At 43.3% G+C, this 22,283-nt stretch overlaps 1 protein-coding gene across 31 annotated transcripts in view; it reads left to right on the top strand.

Moving 5' to 3' along the window:
* The window catches only part of MICAL3 (microtubule associated monooxygenase, calponin and LIM domain containing 3), a 231,084-nt gene that overhangs the window by 116,112 nt on the left and 92,689 nt on the right, over nucleotides 1–22,283 (top strand). For 20 of the 31 annotated variants that reach the window (XR_006708877.1, XR_006708878.1, XM_045463989.1 and 17 more), the window contains 13 exons: nucleotides 70–327; nucleotides 704–819; nucleotides 1,837–1,963; nucleotides 3,405–3,501; nucleotides 6,431–6,578; nucleotides 8,632–8,828; nucleotides 10,406–10,518; nucleotides 10,609–10,671; nucleotides 11,362–11,559; nucleotides 13,347–13,430; nucleotides 16,553–16,651; nucleotides 18,440–18,496; nucleotides 20,905–21,012. Coding sequence is in view for 29 of the 31 variants with exons in the window: in XM_045463989.1 (XP_045319945.1) it covers nucleotides 70–327; nucleotides 704–819; nucleotides 1,837–1,963; nucleotides 3,405–3,501; nucleotides 6,431–6,578; nucleotides 8,632–8,828; nucleotides 10,406–10,518; nucleotides 10,609–10,671; nucleotides 11,362–11,559; nucleotides 13,347–13,430; nucleotides 16,553–16,651; nucleotides 18,440–18,496; nucleotides 20,905–21,012 (1,665 nt within the window). In the remaining 2 variants the exon portion in view is untranslated. The remainder of the gene's footprint in view (nucleotides 1–69; nucleotides 328–703; nucleotides 820–1,836; nucleotides 1,964–3,404; nucleotides 3,502–6,430; nucleotides 6,579–8,631; nucleotides 8,829–10,405; nucleotides 10,519–10,608; nucleotides 10,672–11,361; nucleotides 11,560–13,346; nucleotides 13,431–16,552; nucleotides 16,652–18,439; nucleotides 18,497–20,904; nucleotides 21,013–22,283) is intronic. The other 11 variants (XM_045464006.1, XM_045464013.1, XM_045464014.1 and 8 more) reach the window with 7 other exon arrangements.

A 22,283-nucleotide genomic window follows, 5' to 3' on the forward strand; every position in this document is an offset into this window, starting at 1 on the left:
TATGTCTGACATGTTTAGTGTAGCTCTTGCTGGGCTTCTCTTTCAAGCTGCTTCTCTCTCTGGAGACAGGACTATGCCGACACAGAGCTCTTGCTTTCCCGGGAGAACGTGGACCAAGAGGCTCTACTGAACTATGCCAGGGAGGCAGCAGACTTCTCCACTCAGCAGCAGCTGCCGTCTCTGGATTTTGCCATCAATCACTATGGGCAGCCTGATGTGGCCATGTTCGACTTCACTTGTATGTACGCCTCTGAGAATGCTGCCTTGGTGCGGGAGCAGAATGGACACCAGTTGTTAGTGGCTCTGGTTGGGGACAGCCTCCTAGAGGTGAGTAGTAAGGATGGCAGCACTTTATAGAAGAGGCAATAGTAAGGAAACAATAATAATTAAGAGCAAATGTGAGTACCCCTGGTTGTAGAGTGAGGGTCTACAACATGCTGCAGCATAGGTCAGCTCCCTACAGGAGTTACACCAGGAAGTAGGGAAGGATTACAGGCTCTAGGGCATCCAGACATGCTAAGTATGGATAGAAATTCTGCAGCTTTTGTGATTTGCTCCTCTACCAGTTTATGAAGTGGAAAAGCCCAGTATCTGAATAGTTGCCAAAAAGTACTGTCAACAGCAAACTTTCTTCTTTCTCAATTTAGTTTCCCTCTTTTAAAATACAATTTATTTAATTCCTCATTTCCTTTCTCCTTCATAGCCTTTTTGGCCAATGGGAACAGGAATAGCCCGGGGCTTCCTAGCTGCTATGGACTCTGCCTGGATGGTACGAAGTTGGTCTCTAGGAACAAGCCCCTTGGAAGTCCTGGCTGAGAGGTAATGGAAAGCAGCCAGGTGTCTCTTCCACGAGAAAACTGGGAGTGATGAATGGTTTGCTCCTCAGGCAGACTACAGGTTTTCTTCCTTCTCTCTCTCTTCCTTTCTTAATTAAAGATGTTTTCGTACTAAAGAAAGGAAAGGCAAGATATTTATTTATAAAATCATAGGTATGTAAAGATTATTTAATCTAAGTGGTCTTCTTTTATTCCTTTTCAAATTAAATTTGTTACTGACAAATAGTATCTGAATCTTTGCATTCCATTAAAGGACAGTATCTGATTCTTTATGACAGTCACATGAACAAATACATGAAAATAGTACATTAAATCTTCTGTCAATGTAGAAAGACTTAAACTAATGAAATCAGTGCAGTAGCAGGGGACATACTAACATAAGAAAAGAAATAAAAAATGACTTTGAATTCAAAAGAAAATCCCAAACTGCTTGTAAACATTTCTCAAACTCCCAAATGTCAGATATTTTGAAGCAGATTATTACAAAAGAGGTTAAGAATCCTAGGATTTGTTTGCTAATAAAGAACAAATGCCTTGACCAGAAGAACTAGAGAAATAAGATTTCCTGGGTGCAATTGGTGGTTGACAGCATTTTAAGTCTGTTACTTAAGAAACTCTGGGCAATTTTGGTAGCAAGTTCTTTTTTCATCTGTAATTTTCTTAAAAATTAAATATTGTCCTCCTTGAAAAAAACAAAACAAAACAAAACAGTAAATTAGTTGCCTTTTAAATTAGGATCAGGCTTTTTATCCCAGCCCACCACAGTGTATTTTCCCTTGCTACCGGCCCTTAACCAGTTCAGTGTCTGTGGAATCACTGGCATGGTGGGAATGGGAGCAGGGGCTAATGTTTGGAGGAAAATAGTGGTCAAGGATGAGGATTTGTCATATCCTTCAGATTTTTGGGGGGCAGTGTCAAAAAATAGGAACGTTATCAAAGGAGAGGGAGAGGTGTATGGTGCTTGCCACTGCTCTGAGTATATTGTTGTATGTTATTGCAGGGAAAGTATTTATAGGTTGCTGCCTCAGACCACCCCTGAGAATGTGAGTAAGAACTTCAGCCAATACAGCATAGACCCTGTCACCAGATATCCCAATATTAACATCAACTTCCTCCGTCCAAGCCAGGTAAGAGCCTTCTAGTCAGTTATCTACCTCTCAGCCCATTTCAGGACTGACCAGACCTCTGAAACACTGAAATGTGTCTATTAGTACCGTATACCCACCCTTCTTTCATAATGCACATATATGTCTCTCTGGAATGACTGAAGGTAAGTATTACTTTCCATCAACAGATTGAGCAGCAAAGGGAGAGAGGTGTTGATGACTTGCCAGAAGATCACATGTGACAAAAATGGTGGACCTAAGACTTTATCCCGTGCCTCCTAATTAAAATTGCAGGTTGTAGGGGGTAGAGCCCTTGTTCACTGCTCAGGAAATGTGACTTCCACTTGCATTATTGCCACCAATCACTTGTGACTTGGGCATGTCATTTTCTCTGAACCTCAGTTTCTTCATCTGTAAAATGGAGATAATAACCCCTGCTATTCACAGGATCATTGTGAGGGTAAATGAGATTATTCACTTGAAAGAACTTTGAACGTTAGAACATTGTCTGCAAGTAAAAGATACTGGTGGTCAATTTTTTTGTGATGCTGAGTTATTTCTCAGAATGTCTAAAGCCTTATAAATGCATTGAGAATGACATTTTACAAAGCACAGTAATCCCATAGAGCCCAGCAATTTCTAGAAAGCAGCCCGTTCAACATATTTGCCTATGTACTTGTGTAACTTTTTATTTACTTTCTGCCTGAAGTTTATAGCTTCAAGCCTTCTGTAGACTTCTGTAGAAGGGGTCCATGAGACCTGCTGTCAATGGGCAACATTAATGGTCCAATAGTGACTATCAGAAGGCCCTCTAAGGCTGAATAGCTAATTTTTAGAACCTTTTTTTTCTTTTTTTCTTTTTTCTTTTTTCTTTTTTTTTTTTTTTTTTTTTTTGAGCGACAGAGAGAGAGAGACCATGAGCAAGGAAGGGGCAGAGAGAGGATCTCAAGCAGGCTCCACACTGTTAGCACAGAGCCCAATGCAGGGGTCGAACTCACAAACCGTGAGATCATGACTTGAGCTGAAACCAAGAATCGGACACTTAACCAACTAAGCCACCCAGGTGCCCCAACTTCTTCTTTTAATGTTTATTTATTCATTTTGAGAGAGAGAGCAAGAGCGAGCGTAAGAGAGGAAGGGACACAGAGAATCCCAAGTAGGCTCCTCGGATCCCGATGTGGGGCTCGAACCCATGAACCTTGAGATCATGACCTGAGGTGAAATCAAGAGTCAGATGCTTAACCTTAACCGCTGCTCAAGCACCCCAGAGCAAAACTTATTACTGTTAATATATGTTTGTTTATATGTAAACCCCACCACATTCCAGAAAGGATTTAAAGGTCATTGTTGTAACTTTTATCGGAACTTTGCCCAGCCTGCTATCTCAGTCTTTTGCTCTCTGGTGGGAACTTGTTACTTGGTGTTTGATTTTCGTCTTTACAGCTTTTTAACTTTCTGCCAGGTGCGTCATTTATATGATACTGGAGAAACAAAAGATATTCATCTGGAAATGGAGAACCTAGTGAATTCCCGAACTACCCCAAAGTTGACTCGTAATGGTGAGTTCTGGTAATGACCTTTTGAAAACATTTTTTTTTTTTAATGTTTATTTATTTTTGAGATTGAGAGAGAGAGAGAGAGAGAGAGAGAGACCGAGTGTGAGTGAGGGAGGGGCAGAGAGAAAGGGAAACACAGAATCTGAAGCAGGCTCCAGACTCTGAGCTTTCAGCAGAGAGCCAGCCCACTGCAGGGCTCAGACTCACAGACAGGACCGCAAGACCATGACCTGAGCCAGAGTCACACGCTTAACTGACTGAGCCACCCAGACCCCCCTAAGTAATGACCTTTGAAATGTAAGTAACCTATTCAGAGAAGTCAGTACTGAGCTATTAGTGTGCACAGTACTGTATAAGGCAATAGTTCTCAACCAGAGGTGATTTTGCCCCTCAGGGAACATTTGGTAGCCTTTGAAGACATTTTTGATTGTCATGACTAGGGGAGGGTGCTATTGTCATTCAAGGATGCTGCCCAACCTCCTAAGTGCGCAAGTCAGCTCCCCACAACAAAGAATTGCCCAGCCAAAAATGTCAGTAATGTCAAGGATGAGAACCCTCAGTCTAAGGTTTTAGGAGGATATAGGGAGAAACCAGATACAAATGCTGATGAGAGAGAGAGGAGTGAGTGCACACACATACACCAACCAAGGTTTCTGGGGGAGGCTTTATGAAGAAGCAGTGGCATTTTAGCTGAGTATTATGACATTGCCAGGATACAGTTGCAGAGATAAAGGCCATTCTGTATTTTGTGTGCCTTGAAGGGCCCCTGGATTTTTTTTTAAAAGAAGAGCAACCAGAGAATGCCTGGTCAGCTGCATGTAAGATGGGATGGAGAAGGGAAATGCCAGAGGCAGGGAAACTAGTTAGGAGTACATTGCAGGGGTGCCTGGGTGGCTCATTCGGTTGAGTGTCTGACTCTTGGTTTCGGCTCAGGTCATGATCTCACAGTTCATGGGTTTGAACCCCATGTTGGGCTCTGCACTAATGGTACAGAGCCTGCTTAGGATTCTCTCTCTCTCCCTCTCTCTCTGACCCTCCTTCACTCATGCACATGCATTCTCCCTCTCTCTCTCTCTGTCTCTCTCTCTGTCTCTCTCTCTCAAAAATAAAAATAAACTTAAAAAGAAATACAGGGGGCGCCTGGGTGGCTCAGTCAGTTAAGAGTCCAACTTCGGCTCAGGTCATGATCTCGCAGTCCGTGAGTTCAAGCCCCTCATTGGGCTTTGTGCTGACAGCTCGGAGCCTGGAGCCTACTTCAGATTCTGTGTCTCCCTCTCTCTCTGCCCCTCCCACTCTCACATTCTGTCTCTTTCTCTCTCTCAAAAATAAATAAACATTAAAAAAGAAAGAAAGAAAAGAAAAGAATTGCATTGCAGTAGTCAAGCTAATGGTGGTGAAGGCCTAAATCTGATATTGATGTTGAGGATGGACAAGGCCATGGAGCATAGTTAGAAGAACTCTAACTTTGGGGCCGGGTGCAATGGAGTCCCAGTTCAAGCTCTGCCATTTGTGAAGTGTGTGGGCAAGAACGGGTTATTTTGCATCTGTGAACTTTGGTTTCCTTGTCTGTGAAATGGGCCTAACAAATACCTACTCCATACTATAGTCATGAGGCTTCTATGACATGTATAGAGTATTTATTACAATATCTGGCATACAGCAAGTGGTCACAAACGGCAGCCACTTTGTCATTGTCATTATTAATTATGTGAGAGAGCCAGAATCAATAGGCATTGGCAGTTTGGTTGCATTATGGGTCAAGAGAGCATTGTGAATGCTGCTGCCATCAGTTTGGAGAAGGAAGTGGGAGGATGAGAAAGTTTGACATGCTATTGGGATATCAAGGTGGACATCACAACCAGCAGGCAGTTGGAAACATTTTCATCTACGCAGACAATACACCTTTGTCAATGTCATTTTAGGGCCTAGAGTATTGAAGTTGACTAATACATGTTAGACAGACTTGGAAGACATTTGAATAAAATTAATTTCGGAAGTAAATTTCTGATTTACAATAATAACACCAGGAGTGGTTCCCTGTGTAGTTTTAGGATACATTTTCAGACTTAAATAGGATTTCAGACTTAAATAGGATTTTTATGATATTGCAGTTTTTACCTTGTTAAGTTCCCAAACACTAAAGGACTTCGTAGAAGGTTAGTTATTTCCAGCTGCTAAAAGTAAGAGAGCAGACATTCTTGGACACAAATAGGAGTTTACAGCTTCTTTTAAATGCTGCATATCAGAGCTTCTCTGATGCAGTTTACAGATTTTTATAAGGCACAGCAATAAACTGGAAAACATCCAAGCATATGTGTTCTTGTATTCACCTTTTCAAGATGTGATCATTTATAATATAGAATGCCAAGCCTGACCTGAGGGATTGATTGTTCTGGTCTGGGGTCCTTGGCCTTGCCAATGTAATCCTACAGAGTTTCTTCACTTGGCAAATCGCTCTGTACTCTGGAAAGTGTAAGAGTGGGCTTTGTTTGCCTTTAATTAACATGTTGCCAGAGCGAATGGAATCTTTTCTGCTCTACTCCCCCCAGTATTGCTTTGAAGGGAAGGAGCTTCCTCAGCTAGCTGCCATGCAACTATCCAGGGAGGGTGACAGATCAGTAGATGGCGCTGTTCCATCTAAGTCCCTATCAAACAATGCGGCAGTGATACTGGGCTTTACATGAGCAAGGCCAGATAACCCCCGTTGTGACTGGCATTGACCTCAGAGTCTGGGTAAATCGGTAGTTTCTTATCTACCTAAAATTCTACTGTCATGATACCAGTTACATAGCTTCTGACTTTTGAAAAACCGTGACAGCTCTTTTGTCCCAACCTTTAGTAACTGTTCAAATTAGGTATGGGTATTGCAAAGAGGATCCTCTATCAATGCTACCAGGTGACCACACTTCTGATATTTTTTTTATTGTTTTAGAGTCTGTAGCTCGTTCAAGCAAACTACTGGGTTGGTGCCAAAGGCAGACAGATGGCTATGCAGGGGTAAATGTGACAGATCTCACTATGTCCTGGAAAAGTGGACTGGCTCTGTGTGCGATCATCCATAGATACCGCCCTGATCTGATGTAAGTTGTGACAAACTTTGTGTCTTATTTTGTATTCCATAAGCACCTTGGAGTATTTTGCTATCAAATAGCCAAATGTTGTACTTTTTTCTACAATGAGTTACGTAGCAAGCTACTCTAGAAAGCAGTGATTAATTTTGATTTAGTTATATTTAAAACTGTATGTCAAGCATCATGTAGCTGAATCCAGGTGAGATTTTAAAATCACAGCACTCAGAACGTCAAAAACTGGTTTTAACACCCACCTGGACCTGTTTACATCACACAAAGGAAAATTCTGTTCATTGGCCCCTGGTTGAACTCTTCTTTTCAGCCAGCTGTCTCTCAAATGCTGTTGGGCATAAGGAAAACCTCACTAGAACATTTGGCTGGCCGAAGGCAAATATGTCCCTACTAACAAAACAGAAAACAATGAACACTTACCCGATTTATCATGGTTCATTGGTATTATCTCTTTGTTAAGAATTGCACCTTTTACAAACATACTCTGTCCAGTCCATAAGATTCAGGCCACCTTACCCACTTCTATTGGTAACATCTTCCCTTTTGGCCATTCTTTACTCACCTAAATGCAGAATCAGTACAATAGGATGACCCCAAGTCAATTGCAGTGACTGGTGCACTCAGATTTACCCCATGGAAGCCAAACAAGAAGATCCAAAAACAGAAGCAGAGCATGTTGAATTATTTTGGCTGCCTGTCCTTTTATCATTAGGGCCCAAATTTGTGCATTTGCTTTGTTTTAATGATTGCTTAAGGAAACATAAGAAACATAGTTTCTGTTTATAATAGGTTATAAATTAATGAGGCAAGAGCTAGTAAAAATAGCCTTATGTAGTGTGGTTTAGGAATGGAGGTTTCTGATTTGCTTGGATAAACTTAAGTGACCTCTAGTGTTCCTATCCCTTAGCTAATGCAGAGGTTGGTAAATGGTAAGTGAAAGTAGGGCTTTTTCATCCCCACCAAAAAAGGGCGGGAGAGGAAGAGAGACTAGCTTGAGAAGGATTGTGATGAATGATACAGAAGGCTTTAGAAGAAGGTTCAGGTCAATCAGTTCTCTTCCAAAGGGAAGGAACCAAAGAAAAGGAAATGGAGGCAAAAGTAACTGAAGGGAACCTAGCAGGTGAGGTGGAGGGGGATGGTAGAGGGAGGGGACACATTCTTGTTAGAACAAACCAAAGGCTGCCTCCAGAAGGTCTAGGGAATTTCCTTGTAATAGAACACAAAGCAGCGAGTAGGTAATTTGGCACAGTTTAGACTATGATGACTTCATTCAGGATGAGGCCTCTATGGTTTAATAGGCTTAATCTATAGAGAGAAGGCATTTAGAAAAATGAAAAACTTGCTATGGAAGTCAGTAGTAGGTTAACACAAAATAAGCCCTGCCCAGTTGATCTGAAATCACCTCTTAAAGAAGAATGCTATCAGTCTTTACTTGATTGAATGGCAAGAAGCTTGAAATCCAGTGGGAAGTGTTGGTTAATCTAAATACTTGGGAAAACTCAAGAAATTTAAGTGATGGAAAAATCTTTTGAGGAAGGTTTTGGAATTTTCCTTCAAGTAGAAGGCTGAGTAAGATTTACCAGAGCTGAGTTAGTACATCAACAGCTTGTCTGGTCCTAATGACACAGCAAGTGATAATCCTAGGCCGTTAGAAGCAGTCTGATCCAAATAGGATTTTTATCATTATTGAGCATTAATTTAATATGTACAGATGACATGCAACATACAAGAGAATACATGTTAAAGATAGTTCCTCTTCTTGAGCTTACCCTTTAAGAAATTTATGTTACTGGAAAAATGAGAGTAGTTCTTCATCTTTTCCACTCTTTTTTCCTTTCTAAGTAGATTTTTAATCATTTCTTCTTGAGGATGATTTTCATTTTCTTAGTAAAAAGGAGACTAAAAGGTAAGATCAATAGTTTGGCCCTCAGATTGCACCCTGGATTTCAGCTAAAAGACTAAGAAATGGTGATGACTCCATTGATACTGTGTTTTCTGGTGTGAAGACAAGCAAGCCTTCTTGATATGTTTTTCTCATCCCATTTCTTAGAGATTTTGACTCTTTGGATGAGCAAAATGTGGAGAAGAATAACCAGCTGGCCTTTGATATTGCTGAGAAAGAACTGGGCATCTCTCCCATCATGACAGGCAAAGAAATGGCCTCAGTGGGGGAGCCTGACAAGCTGACTATGGTGATGTACCTGACTCAGTTCTACGAGATGTTCAAGGACTCACTCCCCTCCAGTGGTAAGGGCTGGCAGACACTGGTATGGAGATCTTCCATTTCTTCTCTCTTGTTGCCTGGCTTTTTTGTCTTTCCTTCCAACCATGTCCTTCATCATTACCACCAAAAGCAAACCTGCACTTACTCTGTTATTCCTAGTTGGCTTTCTGGATAAGTCCCTGGAACTTTGTTCCATTAATTTTTCCTTCTCTGCTAGTGTGTTCTCAACCATTCTTTCTTTTCCCACATCTCTGTCTCTAAACCTATAAATACACAAAAGTCATTCCTATGCAAAATGTTTTCCCTGACTCTACTACTTTCTTACACCGTTTCAGAACCAGCCTTTTTGAAAAAGTGGTTTATACTTAAGGCCTCAGCTTCCTAAGGCCTAAACTTTATAACACTTTGCAACCCGGCTTCTGTTTTTACTGCTCTGCCAAAACTGTTCTCCACAGTCATGAAAAATCACCAAATCTGTATTCTTTTCTCATTTTGCATCTCATGCACTTGGCTTTTCTGCATTATTCAGAACTATGGAGTGATGTCCTTTTTCTTGAAGTTCTCTCTGCTCGTTGGCTTCTGTGGTCCTGTACTTGTTTGCCTCATTCTCTTTCTTCTGTAACTGTTGCTTCTATGGCTTCTTTCTCTTCTCCTACCTTTTAGTGCTTTCCAAAGTCTTTGTTTGGCCCTTAGCCTGCTGCCTCAGTCTACCAGAGTACTGTACTACAAAAAAATTTCCCTGTTGTCATTTATTGTCCCTTGGAGTAAGTGTAGTGTAATGCTTTAGAGTGTTCACCATGGTACCCGACCTGGGCTTATTTCCCAGTTCTTCGACCTGTTTGACCTTAGGCAAGTTACTAAATTTCCCTGTGCCTCAGTTTTTCCCATCTACAAACTGGATTTTATGTATGTATAACATAAAATTGTGATATGCTAAGGAGAATGTTAGGCAGACAAAAGGACTTAACAAATACCTGCAGTATATTATTCGTTTCAATTATTTAAAAAATTATTGGCATTACTAATAAAACATTAGAATCCACAGAGTTGGTGGTTCTCCAATGTCTTCCAGTCCACTTACTCATAGAGATGTCCGTGGCTTTTTCTGATAAAATATGCAGTTCTTACAGCAGAAATCCACACTGTAGCATCAGTATACCTATTTAGGGAGAGCCCTGCCTTTATGTGCAGCTAAATGCATAATCAAAACCAGTGACCCTAAACCACATACCCTTCCTCCCTTTCTCCCTCCACCTTGAAATTTTTATCACAAAGGTGAGGCTTTAGCAGTCAATTGTAACTAACAATCATAGGCAGATTCCAACTTTTGAAAAGCAAAAATGGAGGGTTTTTTGACCGAAGTGGATTGAAAGAAAAAGTTGGTTCTGTTTACATGGATGGAAAAGAAAAAGCTCAACATCCACACCTAAGTGTGCATTTCCTTTGTGGAATTTCCTGCTGAGTTCTCCTTGGTTTTGTCAGAGCAGATGAGCCTTTAGAATTTTCTGAGGTTCTTTGAGCCACCTGCAAGGAGGTATTCCTGGTCAGTACTTTGAAGCCCCCTCCAGGGCTGTCCTCAAACATTGCTTCCTGTTCACAGATGCCTTGGACCTGAATGCTGAGGAGAAAGCAGTCCTTATAGCTAGCACCAAATCTCCCATCTCCTTCCTAAGCAAACTTGGGCAGACCATCTCTCGGAAACGTTCTCCCAAGGTAAAATGGAAGAGGTTTTTGACCTACTGCAAACCTAAAGGCAAGTTATAGTGCCTAGGATAACGCAGTGTCCCTCCTCTCTTGGTATAGGATAAAAAGGAAAAGGACTTGGATGGTGCTGGAAAGAGGAGAAAGACCAGTCAATCGGAAGAGGTAAGAATTATCTGGGATTTGCTAGAATGATCAAATTGCCCTTTTTGGCTTAAATCCTTAATTTCCAAATTGATATTGCTAGATCTTTTCATATTCTTTTTTTTTTTTTTTTTTAACGTTTATTATTGAGAGACAGAGAGAGACAGAGCATGAGTATGGGAGGGGCAGAGAGAGGAGGAAATGCAGAATCTGAAGCAGGCTGCAGGCTCTGAGCTGTCAGCACAGAGTCCGACGCAGGGCTTGAACTCACAAACCACGAGATCATGACCTGAGCTGAAGTCAGACACTTAACCGACTGAGCCACCCAGGAGCCCCTCATACTCATTTTTTATGAGAATTTTTGTGGGCAGATGCTTTTTCATTGGGCTTCTGCCTTTGTTTAATGTTTTGGAGAACATCCAAGGGAGCAGACATGTGTGCCCTGGTGCTTTCCTGTCCCTTTAGAATTACATATTTGGCAGAGGGCAGTGACTTTTCTGAGATACAGCAATACCAGCAAAAGTCCAAGTACCTCTTTATACTGCCCCATGCACCAAAGTCTTCCTGACGGCATCTTGAGATTAGAACCTTAAGAGAAGCTGTTAAGCTTAACCTAAAGCAAAAATACCAGCCACCTTGCCAGGCACTGGTCACCCTTCTTCTTTGAGGGAAGGGCATTTGTGGCGGAGGGGCTTATGTAACAGAGGCCAGGTTTTGGGTGTTGGTGTTTATCAGGAGGAAGCACCCCGGGGCTACAGAGGAGGAAGGCCCACACTGGTGAGCACTCTGACAGACAGGAGGATGGATGTGGCCCTTGGCAATCAGAACAAAGTGAAATACATGGCAACCCAGCTGCTGGCCAAGTTTGAAGAGAATGCACCTCCACAGTCCACTGGCATGAGGAGACAGGTAAACCCCATGTTACATCTCACCCATCCACACTTGGTCTGACCACATAGGAAGGAGGGATCTTCTCAGTCAAGTGAAATGGGATGGGGTGTGTCTCAGCCGAGTGTTCATGCACTCAAGACTGGTGTCTGGTTTTCGCCTTGTCTGACTGCAGCAGAGAAAAAGTGTTTTATAAGCTCCTTGTGTGCTTTCAGGACTGCTTTATCCTCACCATTCAGGTGTGAGGTGTCTGTGACAAAAAAATCCGAAGAGGGGTTTTAAATTTCTGTATATATCTATACTTGTTTATATGTTCATATACATGCAAACATATTTGAATTATGAGAGGTGGATGTTTATTGAGGAAAATGCTGAAAACTATAATAAAGGTAATCAAGACACCTCTAATTCTGTTAACGTTTTGTTGTTTCTTTCTAGTCATTTTTGTTTCCATAGTTGAGGTCATTCTTAATATACACTTCCTGTTCTGCATTGTTCACATAACTTTGGGCATATTCCCATGTTGTGCCATGCTTTTCTTAACTCTTCTCTGGTGTTGGATGTTTTCATTGTTTCTCATCTTTCATGATAAAGTACAGAGGTAATAAACATTCTTGTGGTAGATCTTCTTTTGTGTGCTGCAAATGGTTTTCCTAGGCTATCCTCAAGAGTTATGAACATTTTATTTTATTTTTTTTAATTTTTTTTTTCAACGTTTATTTATTTTTTGGGGAACAGAGAGAGACAGAGCATGAACGGGGGAGGGGCAGAGAGAGAGGGAGACACAGAATCGGAAACAGGCTCCAGGCTCTGAGCCATCAGCCCAGAGCCTGACGCGGGCTCGAACTCCTGGACCGCGAGATCGTGACCTGGCTGAAGTCGGACGCTTAACCGACTGCACCACCCAGGTGCCCCAAGAGTTATGAACATTTTAAAGAGTCATCGTAGAAATTAACTTTCATTCCCATAAGTCAAACCAGAGAGTGCTAGACAGGAGCATTTAACTTGAGGTGTCTTTGTTATGTCTTGTCTCCCTCTTGCTTGTCTGAAAGTCACAAAGATGTCTTACAAGAGGAGGTGCTGGGATTCTGAGATTTACACAAAAAATTTCTTGTAAAACTCCCTAACGACCTGAGAGAACATCCAGAGGAAAGGGACCCCATTCTTTTTATTCTTTTACTCTCTTTCTTCATCTTTTCCATATATATCGGCCATTGTTCCAATTGACCAGGGCTGAGGGGGCTACTGACTTTGCTTGGAGTCTGGCCATAATTAACTTCTTTTCACATTTAGCCTGTGGTTATTAATCTTCACACTCCAATCATGGGTGTCATGGCTCATAGAGAAGATGATAATATTCATTGGTAAACATCTGAGGTTGCTTGGCAACTGCAGGGTCTGCCCCATTTCGGGAAGGCTGGAATGCTCTCCATGAGAGGAAGTTTGCCCTTAAGAGAAGGTTGTTTTCCTCATTTTGAGTAGAAAGATTAGTTTTCCGAACCTGAATTAGTAGTTTAGGCTCAGAGCTTTGAGCTAAGGAAGAGGATAATGAAAATTCCAGCTTTGGATTGCCTCTTTTTTTTCCTTTTGCATTTGCTTTTGGTTTGCGGGGGTAGGGTATCTTGTTTTTGTTATAAGTGTAACTTTCTAAGAATTAATTCCGTGTCTCCCCCCACTCCCAGCTCATAGATATGTGTCTGTCTGCCATGCATGAGTATCTTTTTTGTGTCTTCTCCTACCTTAATGTATTTTATTTTGTTTTGTCTCCATGTCCTGTCCCCCACCCATACTTGACCTGTGTGTCACAGCCGACACAAGAGCGTGGGGTCAGCCAGCCGTCCTGCTGCCTACCTGAGCAGGGTCGCCCTGCTCCCACCCCCCAGTGGAAACAGGTAAAGCTGCTGCCCAGGGACCAGAATGGGTGCTGCTTCCCTGGGCCTTCCAACCCACTCCTCCCTCTGAACCAGCCACAGCTGAGGCCTCCTACACTTTAGAATCCTAGCTCTCAAGGACAGGAAACTTCTGTACTCTTTTGAGTAGCAACTGTGGGGGGAAGTTTAACAGACCATACTGATTGTATTGCATGATTTGTTTAACTTGTTGGGATTTGAGAAATCACTTAAAAGGGTAGGTGGTTAATTTGGTGTTGAAACTTGCTAAAGCTATGTGGGAAGTAGTTTAGCTACCTTAGCTTCTACAGTTTTACCATTATTACCTTTGTCCCAAGTTGACATTTTGCTTACATGTGTCCTTGTAACCACTGCAGGGAGAATCCTGAATTCAGCAAGGCTGAGAATTGGGGCAGTGGAGCCTTTCATGTTAAATAGGAAAATGTTAGCCGAGAAATAGTCTCAAACTATGATTTTTATTTGTTTCAGACCCTCAACAAAGATGATGGTGGGCATTTTCTAGGTGTTTTGTCTCCATTTAAAATACTCTTTGAAATTTTCAATGAAGTTTTTACAGGCTCTCCTAGCTGCTCATTAGCAGTATAGGATAGGACAGAAAGAAGGGGGTGGGGAGTTGCATCTGGCTGATAATAGGAAGCCCATCAGAAAGATTGGGGCCTCTACTGTATTTTCTTTCTCTCAAGTCACAGTTGAGTAAGTTCCTGCTCTACTGAGTGCAGCCTGGATTCTCTGTCTTATGGTTTGGTATCATTTAGGACTAAGATTCTGAGAGGTCAGGTGAGCTAACCCTCAATTTCCTCTTGTGCTGCAGAGTGCCAGGTATTGCTGGGAGGTGCTAGGGAGTGGCAGGTGGGTTTTATTTGAATTATATTCAGGGCAAAAGTTACCTTTCTAACCTCTTTTTTAATAATATGCCACATTAAATGCAGGGCCCATGAGTCTGAAATGGAAGCTAGGGAGCAATGTCCAGACTCACAACAGACCCCAGCCTGCTTCTTTCTCTATGCCTAGGGAAACAAATAAACAAAGTTCATTAGAAATTCCATTTTATTTTCTTACCCTTTGCCTTGAAGTCTACGTGGTTGTATGATTTGAAAGGTAATATTTAGTTGAGGATCTGCTGAAGGGGAAAGTGAACTCTAAACTAGGTTCCCCAAACTCTAGATTCTGACAATGTCCAGAAAGGTCCTCTGAGGTGCAAGGAGCAAAACAGAAGGGAAGTCAGTAGTAACATGTGTAGATGGATGAACTGATGACTTTAAAAGGCATGTGCCCAGAGCAGCTTTGAGTTGGCTTCCTGGGAGGTCTCAGAGGTATTAAGTGTGACCCGAGGAGACTCGCTCAGCTGAGGCCCCTGTCCTGGTGAAGACTGGTACATCAGCTCATCACCTGATGGAACTGTACCAAAGGGGCATCAAGACAAGAGCTTGGTGTTTGTGGACCTGTTTGTGAAACATCTGGTGACCTCTAACCTTGTATGGGGTGCTACATGGAGACATATAGCTAGGTTGTCATCTGGGTAATATATGATTACAGTCAATGAAGCAGAATATTGCCAGGCTCTTTGGGTAGCAGAATAGAGCCATTGAAGTCAAACCTGGGTTCTATGGAGTGGGTACCAGAGATTACAGTGGAAAGGGTATCTGGGTAGATCTTGGTAAGTGAAAAACCATGAACAATGAAAATCCTGTTAGATCATTGTTCTATGGAGTTGGGAACGTGAGTTTACTTGGCTGTGAAAGAACTGCAACTCACAGTTACATGTAATTTTTTCTCAGCGCTAATCAGGGGTGGCATCATGAGTCTTGGCCTTGGAAATTTATCTCCTAAAAGAGAACCTTGGCAGGCAGTGCCACATGCTCCAGAAATGTGGGAACAGAAGAACTCCAGTGGTGTGCTCCACTGGCCCTCTGCTTCTGACTCATCCTGTCTGCAACCCTGTTTCTCTCCCTTTAGGATTGAGGGGTTGACTGGCAATACCTTACCATGACTCACTTTTTGTTTATCTTGAAGAGGTTTGGATTGAGGCAGGAGGGTGTGGCAAGCACAGCCATGGTGGCTGAGTTGGCACAAGGATCAGTTTTCACTTAGGTCATGGTATGGAAGAGAAAAAATGAATAACAATTTTGCTTGCCAGTGACTTCTCTTTTTTACCTTCCTGTGTAAACACTTTGGCCCTTCCTTCCCCACCCTTCTACCTTTTCATCTCAGAAATGCATCCTGCAGGCAACCAGCCTTCGTTTGAAAGTAAGTCATCATGTGAAGTTGGAATAGATGATGGGGCTCTTTCCCCTGGCCTCACAACCTCTTCTTTCCCTCCCATACTTCACCTGTGTGCTGCCCCACATGGTCATTCTGGTCATGAGGAAATGGAGGATTCCTCTGGCCTAGAAATAAGTCATTGTTCCCTAAGTACCGAAGAGTTCTCTAAATCACAGATTCATAGGAAGGGAGTACAATGGAGAGGGGCAAAATGGGGAAATAATCCATGGATATGTGTGGTGTTTGGTTAGTGAAAGATATTTAAGTTTTATATTCTGTTTCCTGTACTTTCTTGTATTTCCTTGGTAGTTTTCCAGAACCTTTTGAGCGTGAGTGAGGGGACTGAGAAGAGGGAAGCCATGGCAGGGTGTTGTCTTGGGTGAGCCCTCAAGGAGAGTGCTGCTTTGCTGCTGGTGGGTGTAGAGGTGACTGAGCCATCAGGAGACAGTCTTCATGCTCCCCTCGTGCTATTTGGCCTGTGTGCCCTTTCTACTTACATCCAAGCCCATTTCTTCTGTCCTCAGCTTCTCTGATAAAACTCACAAAGAATATACCCTTGATCCCTGGCATTTAGAAAGTGTTACACTGCAAGTTCTGACCCCAAGGCCAGCTGCGGAGATTACCCATGTGGTCTGTACTTACCAAACAGCGCAAGTGTGACCCAGAGGCCAACGATCGACTGTGACAAGCCATCCTCCCTAACCATACAGTGATTGCTGTTGAGGATGGAGAGGCAAGGGAGGGATGGTTTTGGCAGATGCCCTTTAGTCTTTCTAGAACCAGCCAAAATGTGGCTCCTGTTTCACCAATGTTCTCTCTGTTTGTGTCTGTTGGTGTAAAAGCGACGGGAAAAGGAGTGTTCTCGGACCTGCCCCAAAAAAGTGATCACACTCTCTCCTCCCCCTTCTCCACCTCCCTGTCGGGCGCCTGGCAGCCAGCAGGTGATCTTCTTTGCATGCTCCGTGGTCCTCGTCTGTGTCCTCCTGCCTGCCTGTGTAGGTGGCTAGGGTAGAGACCAAATCAGAACTCCCTCTTTTCAGAAATAACAATCAAAAAACAGAAAGATCATTTGTAGCAGAAGCACCTTTTTTGCTACAGATGAACAATTTCCAATTAGACTTCAGGATAGCACTTAATATATTCAAACCCTGGTTTAATCTAGTCCCACATCATAGGAGAACAACTATGCAAGCACAGACCAGAACTTAAACTATATTTGTCACAGATACAAGGTCCAAAAAGCCCTGGGGAACAACACATTTTTATATAACCTCATTTAAAGCAGCCACTTTTGTCTTGCTGCCCAAGGAGATATAATTAGGATGGGCTTTTGGAAGCTTTTTATAGGGCCTCACTATATTATGAGTTTGGTTCCTTCTGGTTTTGAGAGCCCTGCTTATGCCAGCAAACACCTGTCCTTCCCATCTGGCACACTCACACTCTAGGCAGACCATTTGAAAATGCGTTATAGAGCAGTTAACCACAGACATGATTAAAGAGGATAATAAGCATACATTAATAAAGTATATTTATAGAATAGAAATTGACCTTTGTAGGATATTTCTATAAAATAAAATACTAATTTTAAAGGCAGGATCTATGGAAAGACATTTTCTCAACTAAGTGGCCTATTTAAAAGGGGCCCCTGAGTAATGTGTCTGATTGTTAAAGGCCCACACTGTGTCCCTGGGCCTAAGAATTCAGCCATTGTAGACTGAGTAATTACCCTATGCCTTGTCTCTACATAATAACTAACACTTAGTCCCAGGCGGCATTCTCAGTTCTTGTTGTGTTACCTCCATCAATTCTCCCAGTAACCCTACGGCAGGTACTATTATCATCTCCGTGTTGCAGATGAGACTGAGGCATAGGGTAGGGAGGCCAAGTACTTTGTACAAGTTCACACAGTAAGTAATGGAGCCAGGAATTGAATGTGGTTGGTGTGACTCTGGAACCCAACCTGTGGCCTCATCCTGCCTGTGGAGACCATTATGTTTGTGGGCCACATTAGAGGCTTTGGATTAGTTCTTCCACCAGTACAAGGCCATAGGCTGAATCCTCACCAGTAATCCAAAGAGTGATGAGAGTGGCCTTCCCTTTTCCCACACAATTGCTGATAGTTGTTTCCTTGGGTCTGTAGAGGCAGCCATATGCCTGTCTTCAGGATTTCCATGCCTATCATGTACATATTCCTATCTGTTGACTGAAGATGCTTCCAGTCGTCATCCACTTCTCCCTTTAATAAATGATGCTTTGGTCCCATATGCCTGTTCAGGGACCACTCCCCATCCTGGAGTTTCCTCTGGACTGTTTAACGGCCATTTGTTCCAGGCAGTTTCCATCTCCCCACCTTTCCTTTCTAATATCTTGTTGTGGAAAGCTTCACCCTTTCACCCTCCTAACCAGCTTCTCATTTTAAACCTTCCATTTAATGCCTCTGATCTTGTGGCACTGTGTGAAAGAAATATGTTTGTTCCACTTTTGTACTAACCATAGTTCTTTATTTGTGTGGCTGACCTCACTGGAGGCCAGATGGACAGAGTGCTGGACAGAAAGTTGTCCTGGGATCATGGGATTTGATTTAGATGGGATTGTGGTTTCCTGGGGTGGGGATCTGTCAGGGGCAGGGGATATGTGTTGAAATGAATTCTGAATATCTGGCACTGTCACTTAGTAGGTCCACATAGAACATTTGGATGGAGCTTAAGTCTCTACTTTGTTATTAACAGACGTACAGGGATCTTGATGCTGACAGCCGTGGCAAGCAGAGTCCCCACCATGAGAGGGTAAAAGAGCATGAATCATGGCATGGGATGCTGAGAGCCAAACGGACGGGGCACGCTGTGGTGGTGGGGCAGAGGGAAGGTGGGGATGGTCCCTTCTCCCCTTGCTTTGTGCACACTCTTGTCACTCAGCCAAGAGCAAGAATTCTTGTTGCTTAACCGTGTTGGCCCATGTAAATAGCATTCACAGGAGAGCATTCATCTGCCCAGCACTGAGATCAGTAAGTGGGTGGGATTTGCTTATATCTTTGGACATTCGGGGATCTTGAGGTAGAAATAATGAGAGCCAAAGCTCTTACTGGTGTGGGGATTTTTCAAGTATGAAGAACTGATGGAGGGGAAGGAAGGTGGTGACAACGGTGTGTAATGAAAAGCTTTAGTGGGTCTCTTCTGAAAAACTGAAGGGGGATCTAGTGATTATACCTGGCCATCATATAATTTGATGAATAGCAGAGATGCCCGTTTAAAAGCCTGCTTATTTTCTGAAACTTTTGGTTGTTACTATTACCCTTAAACCTGATCCCTGAGTGAGTTAAACTCTGCAGCAAGAGTGAAGAATCCTCTGTAACTGTTAATTTCACATGGGCCTTTTTTCTTTTATTTTTACCTCTCCTTCTGCCTTTGCTCTCTGAGAAATACAGTCACTGCGAAGGAAGCTAGTGCTGTATTCTTACACCCCGTCACCAAGCAAGAAGCAGGCAATCTATGCTGCCAGGACCATGCGTGGATCGGTGCTGGCTTAGGGAGAGAGACCGGGGCCGAAGTGGAAGGAGGGTGTCTATTTCATCTCCTCACGCACGGCCCAGCTCTGCTTTCTTCACTTCTGTTGGGGCTGCTTCCTACCATGAGCACTGTGTGCCCAGCCTCTTTCTTCCTTCTTCCCAGGCTGTATTCCCCTCAAAAAGAAAAGTAGGTATTTTCACAACGAAGGGCAAGCCCTACATTTCAGGGAATGCATAGTTAATGAGACCCTGATGATTTTTAATGAAGCAGTGCCTAAGCGAAGAAGAATAGAGGGAAGTGTGTAAAATAAAAGGAGAGATGGGCAGGGAGAAATTGTCAAAAGTCTAGGGCTACAATGCCTCCAGAAGAAAGGTAGGATTTTGAGCTCAGGAAGCAAGAAGGTTTGCAGGGAATTTTCTTTCATTTTCCCAATGATTGGTTTCCAGATTCTTCACTGCAGGGGTCCTGTCTAGATACTTATAAGGGTTACTATATGTGTGCTCTTCCAGGATTTTCTGTCCACTATTCCATAATCTTGCCTGTGCACTCACCTGCTCCTATCCACCCCCCACCCCCACCCCCACCCCCGAGTCTTCCCATTAGTTTCACTGCTTTGCCATCCCTGGGAGAGTTGCCTTCTCTCTTATTTCTCTCGGGTGGGTGATACTTTTCTACAGAGATCTCCCCCTTGGGCCTGTGTTTCTGAGCCTGCCCCAAGTGCTGAGCTGAGGGCCAGTGAGCTGGCTGAGAATCTGGAGCAGGGATGGTTACACTCCACTTTGTCACCGCTCAAAGCTGTGAATTTAGTGAGGGACTAAATTGGGGGTGTGATGGATCTGCTTGGAGCTAGAGGGGCAGAGGGCTTCTCTTACCATGACAGTTCTTCCCTCCACCCTGCAAGTATTTCATCCTGAGCCTTGTAGGAAACTGAGCAGTTATCACTTGCCAGAGCTCTCAGGCCCCTTCTCCCTCTCTGGGGACTGGACAGTTCCTGGCTGCATGGGCCCACCACCGAGGAGGATGCCAGCTTACTTTTGCAACACATGCTGCATGCAGTGCAGAGGACTTGGGATCTTTTCTCCTGATCATTGCTGGGATTTGGCTGGCTCCTTGGCAGGCAGAGTTTCTCTGAGCACTAGCAATAGGAAGAGGCAAAGCCACATTTCTGGCCTTTATGGAGGAGTAAACTTCATTCTAGATTTGCTATTGCTATTGTTTGCTGTTTGTAAGGCCAGTGGAGTGATGAGGTGGTATAGTCTCCTTCTGCCCAGGAGAATTCCCAGCTCAAGTCTGTGAGGGTCTCTACAGAGGACATAAAGTGGGTGTGTGAGCAGGACATAGCCCCTGGCCTCTGTCTCCTGGCTGGCAGGCAACATTATCCACTTGGGGTGGATGGAGTAAAACCACCAAGCAAGAGAAGCCAAGGCTTTCAGAGACGGCTCATGTCTACAGTGACCATGTTCCAGAGCGAGCTTCACTGTAAGCATGAGGCAAGGGTGAGCCAGCTGAAAGTAAAATGGAAGCTTTGAATGAGCTATTCACACCTTTGGGAACTAAGAATGTCTCTTTACTGCATTAGTTACTTAGGTAAAGGTCTAAAACTCCCAAATTCCTTACATTCAGGTCAGTGTGTAACTTTTTATTTAACATTTCCTTTGATTTTTTTTTCTCCATCTTGTATTTTGTAGCCAGAGCCTGAACCTTCTCGCCGATTTTTTGTTGACCAGTGGGAGCTTTCTCTTAGTCTTCGCTCCTCCAACCGCCCCGCCTCTCCCTCCTCTGACTCTCTCCGACAGGTAGCACAGCCTGGAACTTGGCAAAGCTCTTTGCTCTCCAGCCTGTCCTCAGTTCACCTACACAAATGTCATCAGGCCCGAGGGAGGTTGCAGAGCTCTTAACTTTGGCCTGTCTTCTGTGGGAATCCACGTGTGTGTGTGTGTGTGTGTGTGTTGTCTGTTGGTTTTGCATGTGAGGTCTGTAGGCATACACCAAAGTTAAAGAGGCTGCTAGCTTTCATTGTAACAAATTCTGTCACAGTAAACCCACTTCTATTATATTTCAACTATATAAAATAACAACAAACATTTTTCAGCCATTAACTTTTTAAATTCCAAATGTCTTCGTATGGATATGTACTAAAAAATGTGAACAATAGTGTGATTAAATCTCTTAAATGGAGTGGTGAATATGCAGTATTGTGAGTGCCTCTTGCATTGTAATCACTTGAGGAGTGAACCCTGCTATTTCCCACAGTGGAACTGATCCAGCTATAGAGTAGTTTAGAGAGAGGTTGGCGGATCCTTTTGCCCTCTCTGTTTATATTTCCTGTCCTCAAGCAGTCTGTGTGGTACGTGTGTGGAAACATATGCATGTGTGGCGGCAAAAGTATAAGTCCAGCAATTGCCACATTTAGACTGTTTCTTAAGAGTGGGGAGAAGGATACCATCTGCTATTCATGCCAGAAGAAAATAGAACTTGAGTTTCCACCTCTCTTGGGGGGATGCTTGTCATTATTACCGCATTGCTGAGAACTGAATGTGACAAATGCCTTTGCACGCAGGCAGCCCTGGGCTGTATTTGCTGAGGATGCCAGTTTCTGGTGGGAGGGAAGGGTCCTGGCCGAGCAGTGAGGATCCAGAGCTTGCTCAGTGTCCCAGCCTCAGGGGTGGCATCTGGCCTACACCCTCACTTTCTGCACCCTCGGTGTCAGCTGTTAAGTGACCTGCTCAGCTCTGCCTGGTGTCAGTCTGTTCCAGGAGTAAGTTTCCCTAACAGCTCTAATCTAAAGAAGGTTTAGATCTTAGAGCCACTTGTTTTTCTCAACCATTAATGGGTATAAGCTGTGGAGTTAATGAACAAATGGCACCAATCCTTGGAAATTTCCTTATTTTAAATTGAAAAATAGAATTGACTCCTCAGTTCCAGCTGAACCTTGGAGAATTGTTTGCTCATCTGTGCTTCTGTTATTCTCGTGTTCACATAGAGCTAGTTCCCCCTGTCCCCCCACCCCTGGAATACTTCTCTTGTTTGTCCCTTCTCAGCCCAGGGCACGCCATTGCTCAGGCCA

Source organism: Leopardus geoffroyi, chromosome B4 (genome assembly GCF_018350155.1).
Source record: "Leopardus geoffroyi isolate Oge1 chromosome B4, O.geoffroyi_Oge1_pat1.0, whole genome shotgun sequence".
In the NCBI taxonomy this organism is placed as follows: Eukaryota; Metazoa; Chordata; class Mammalia; order Carnivora; family Felidae; genus Leopardus; species Leopardus geoffroyi.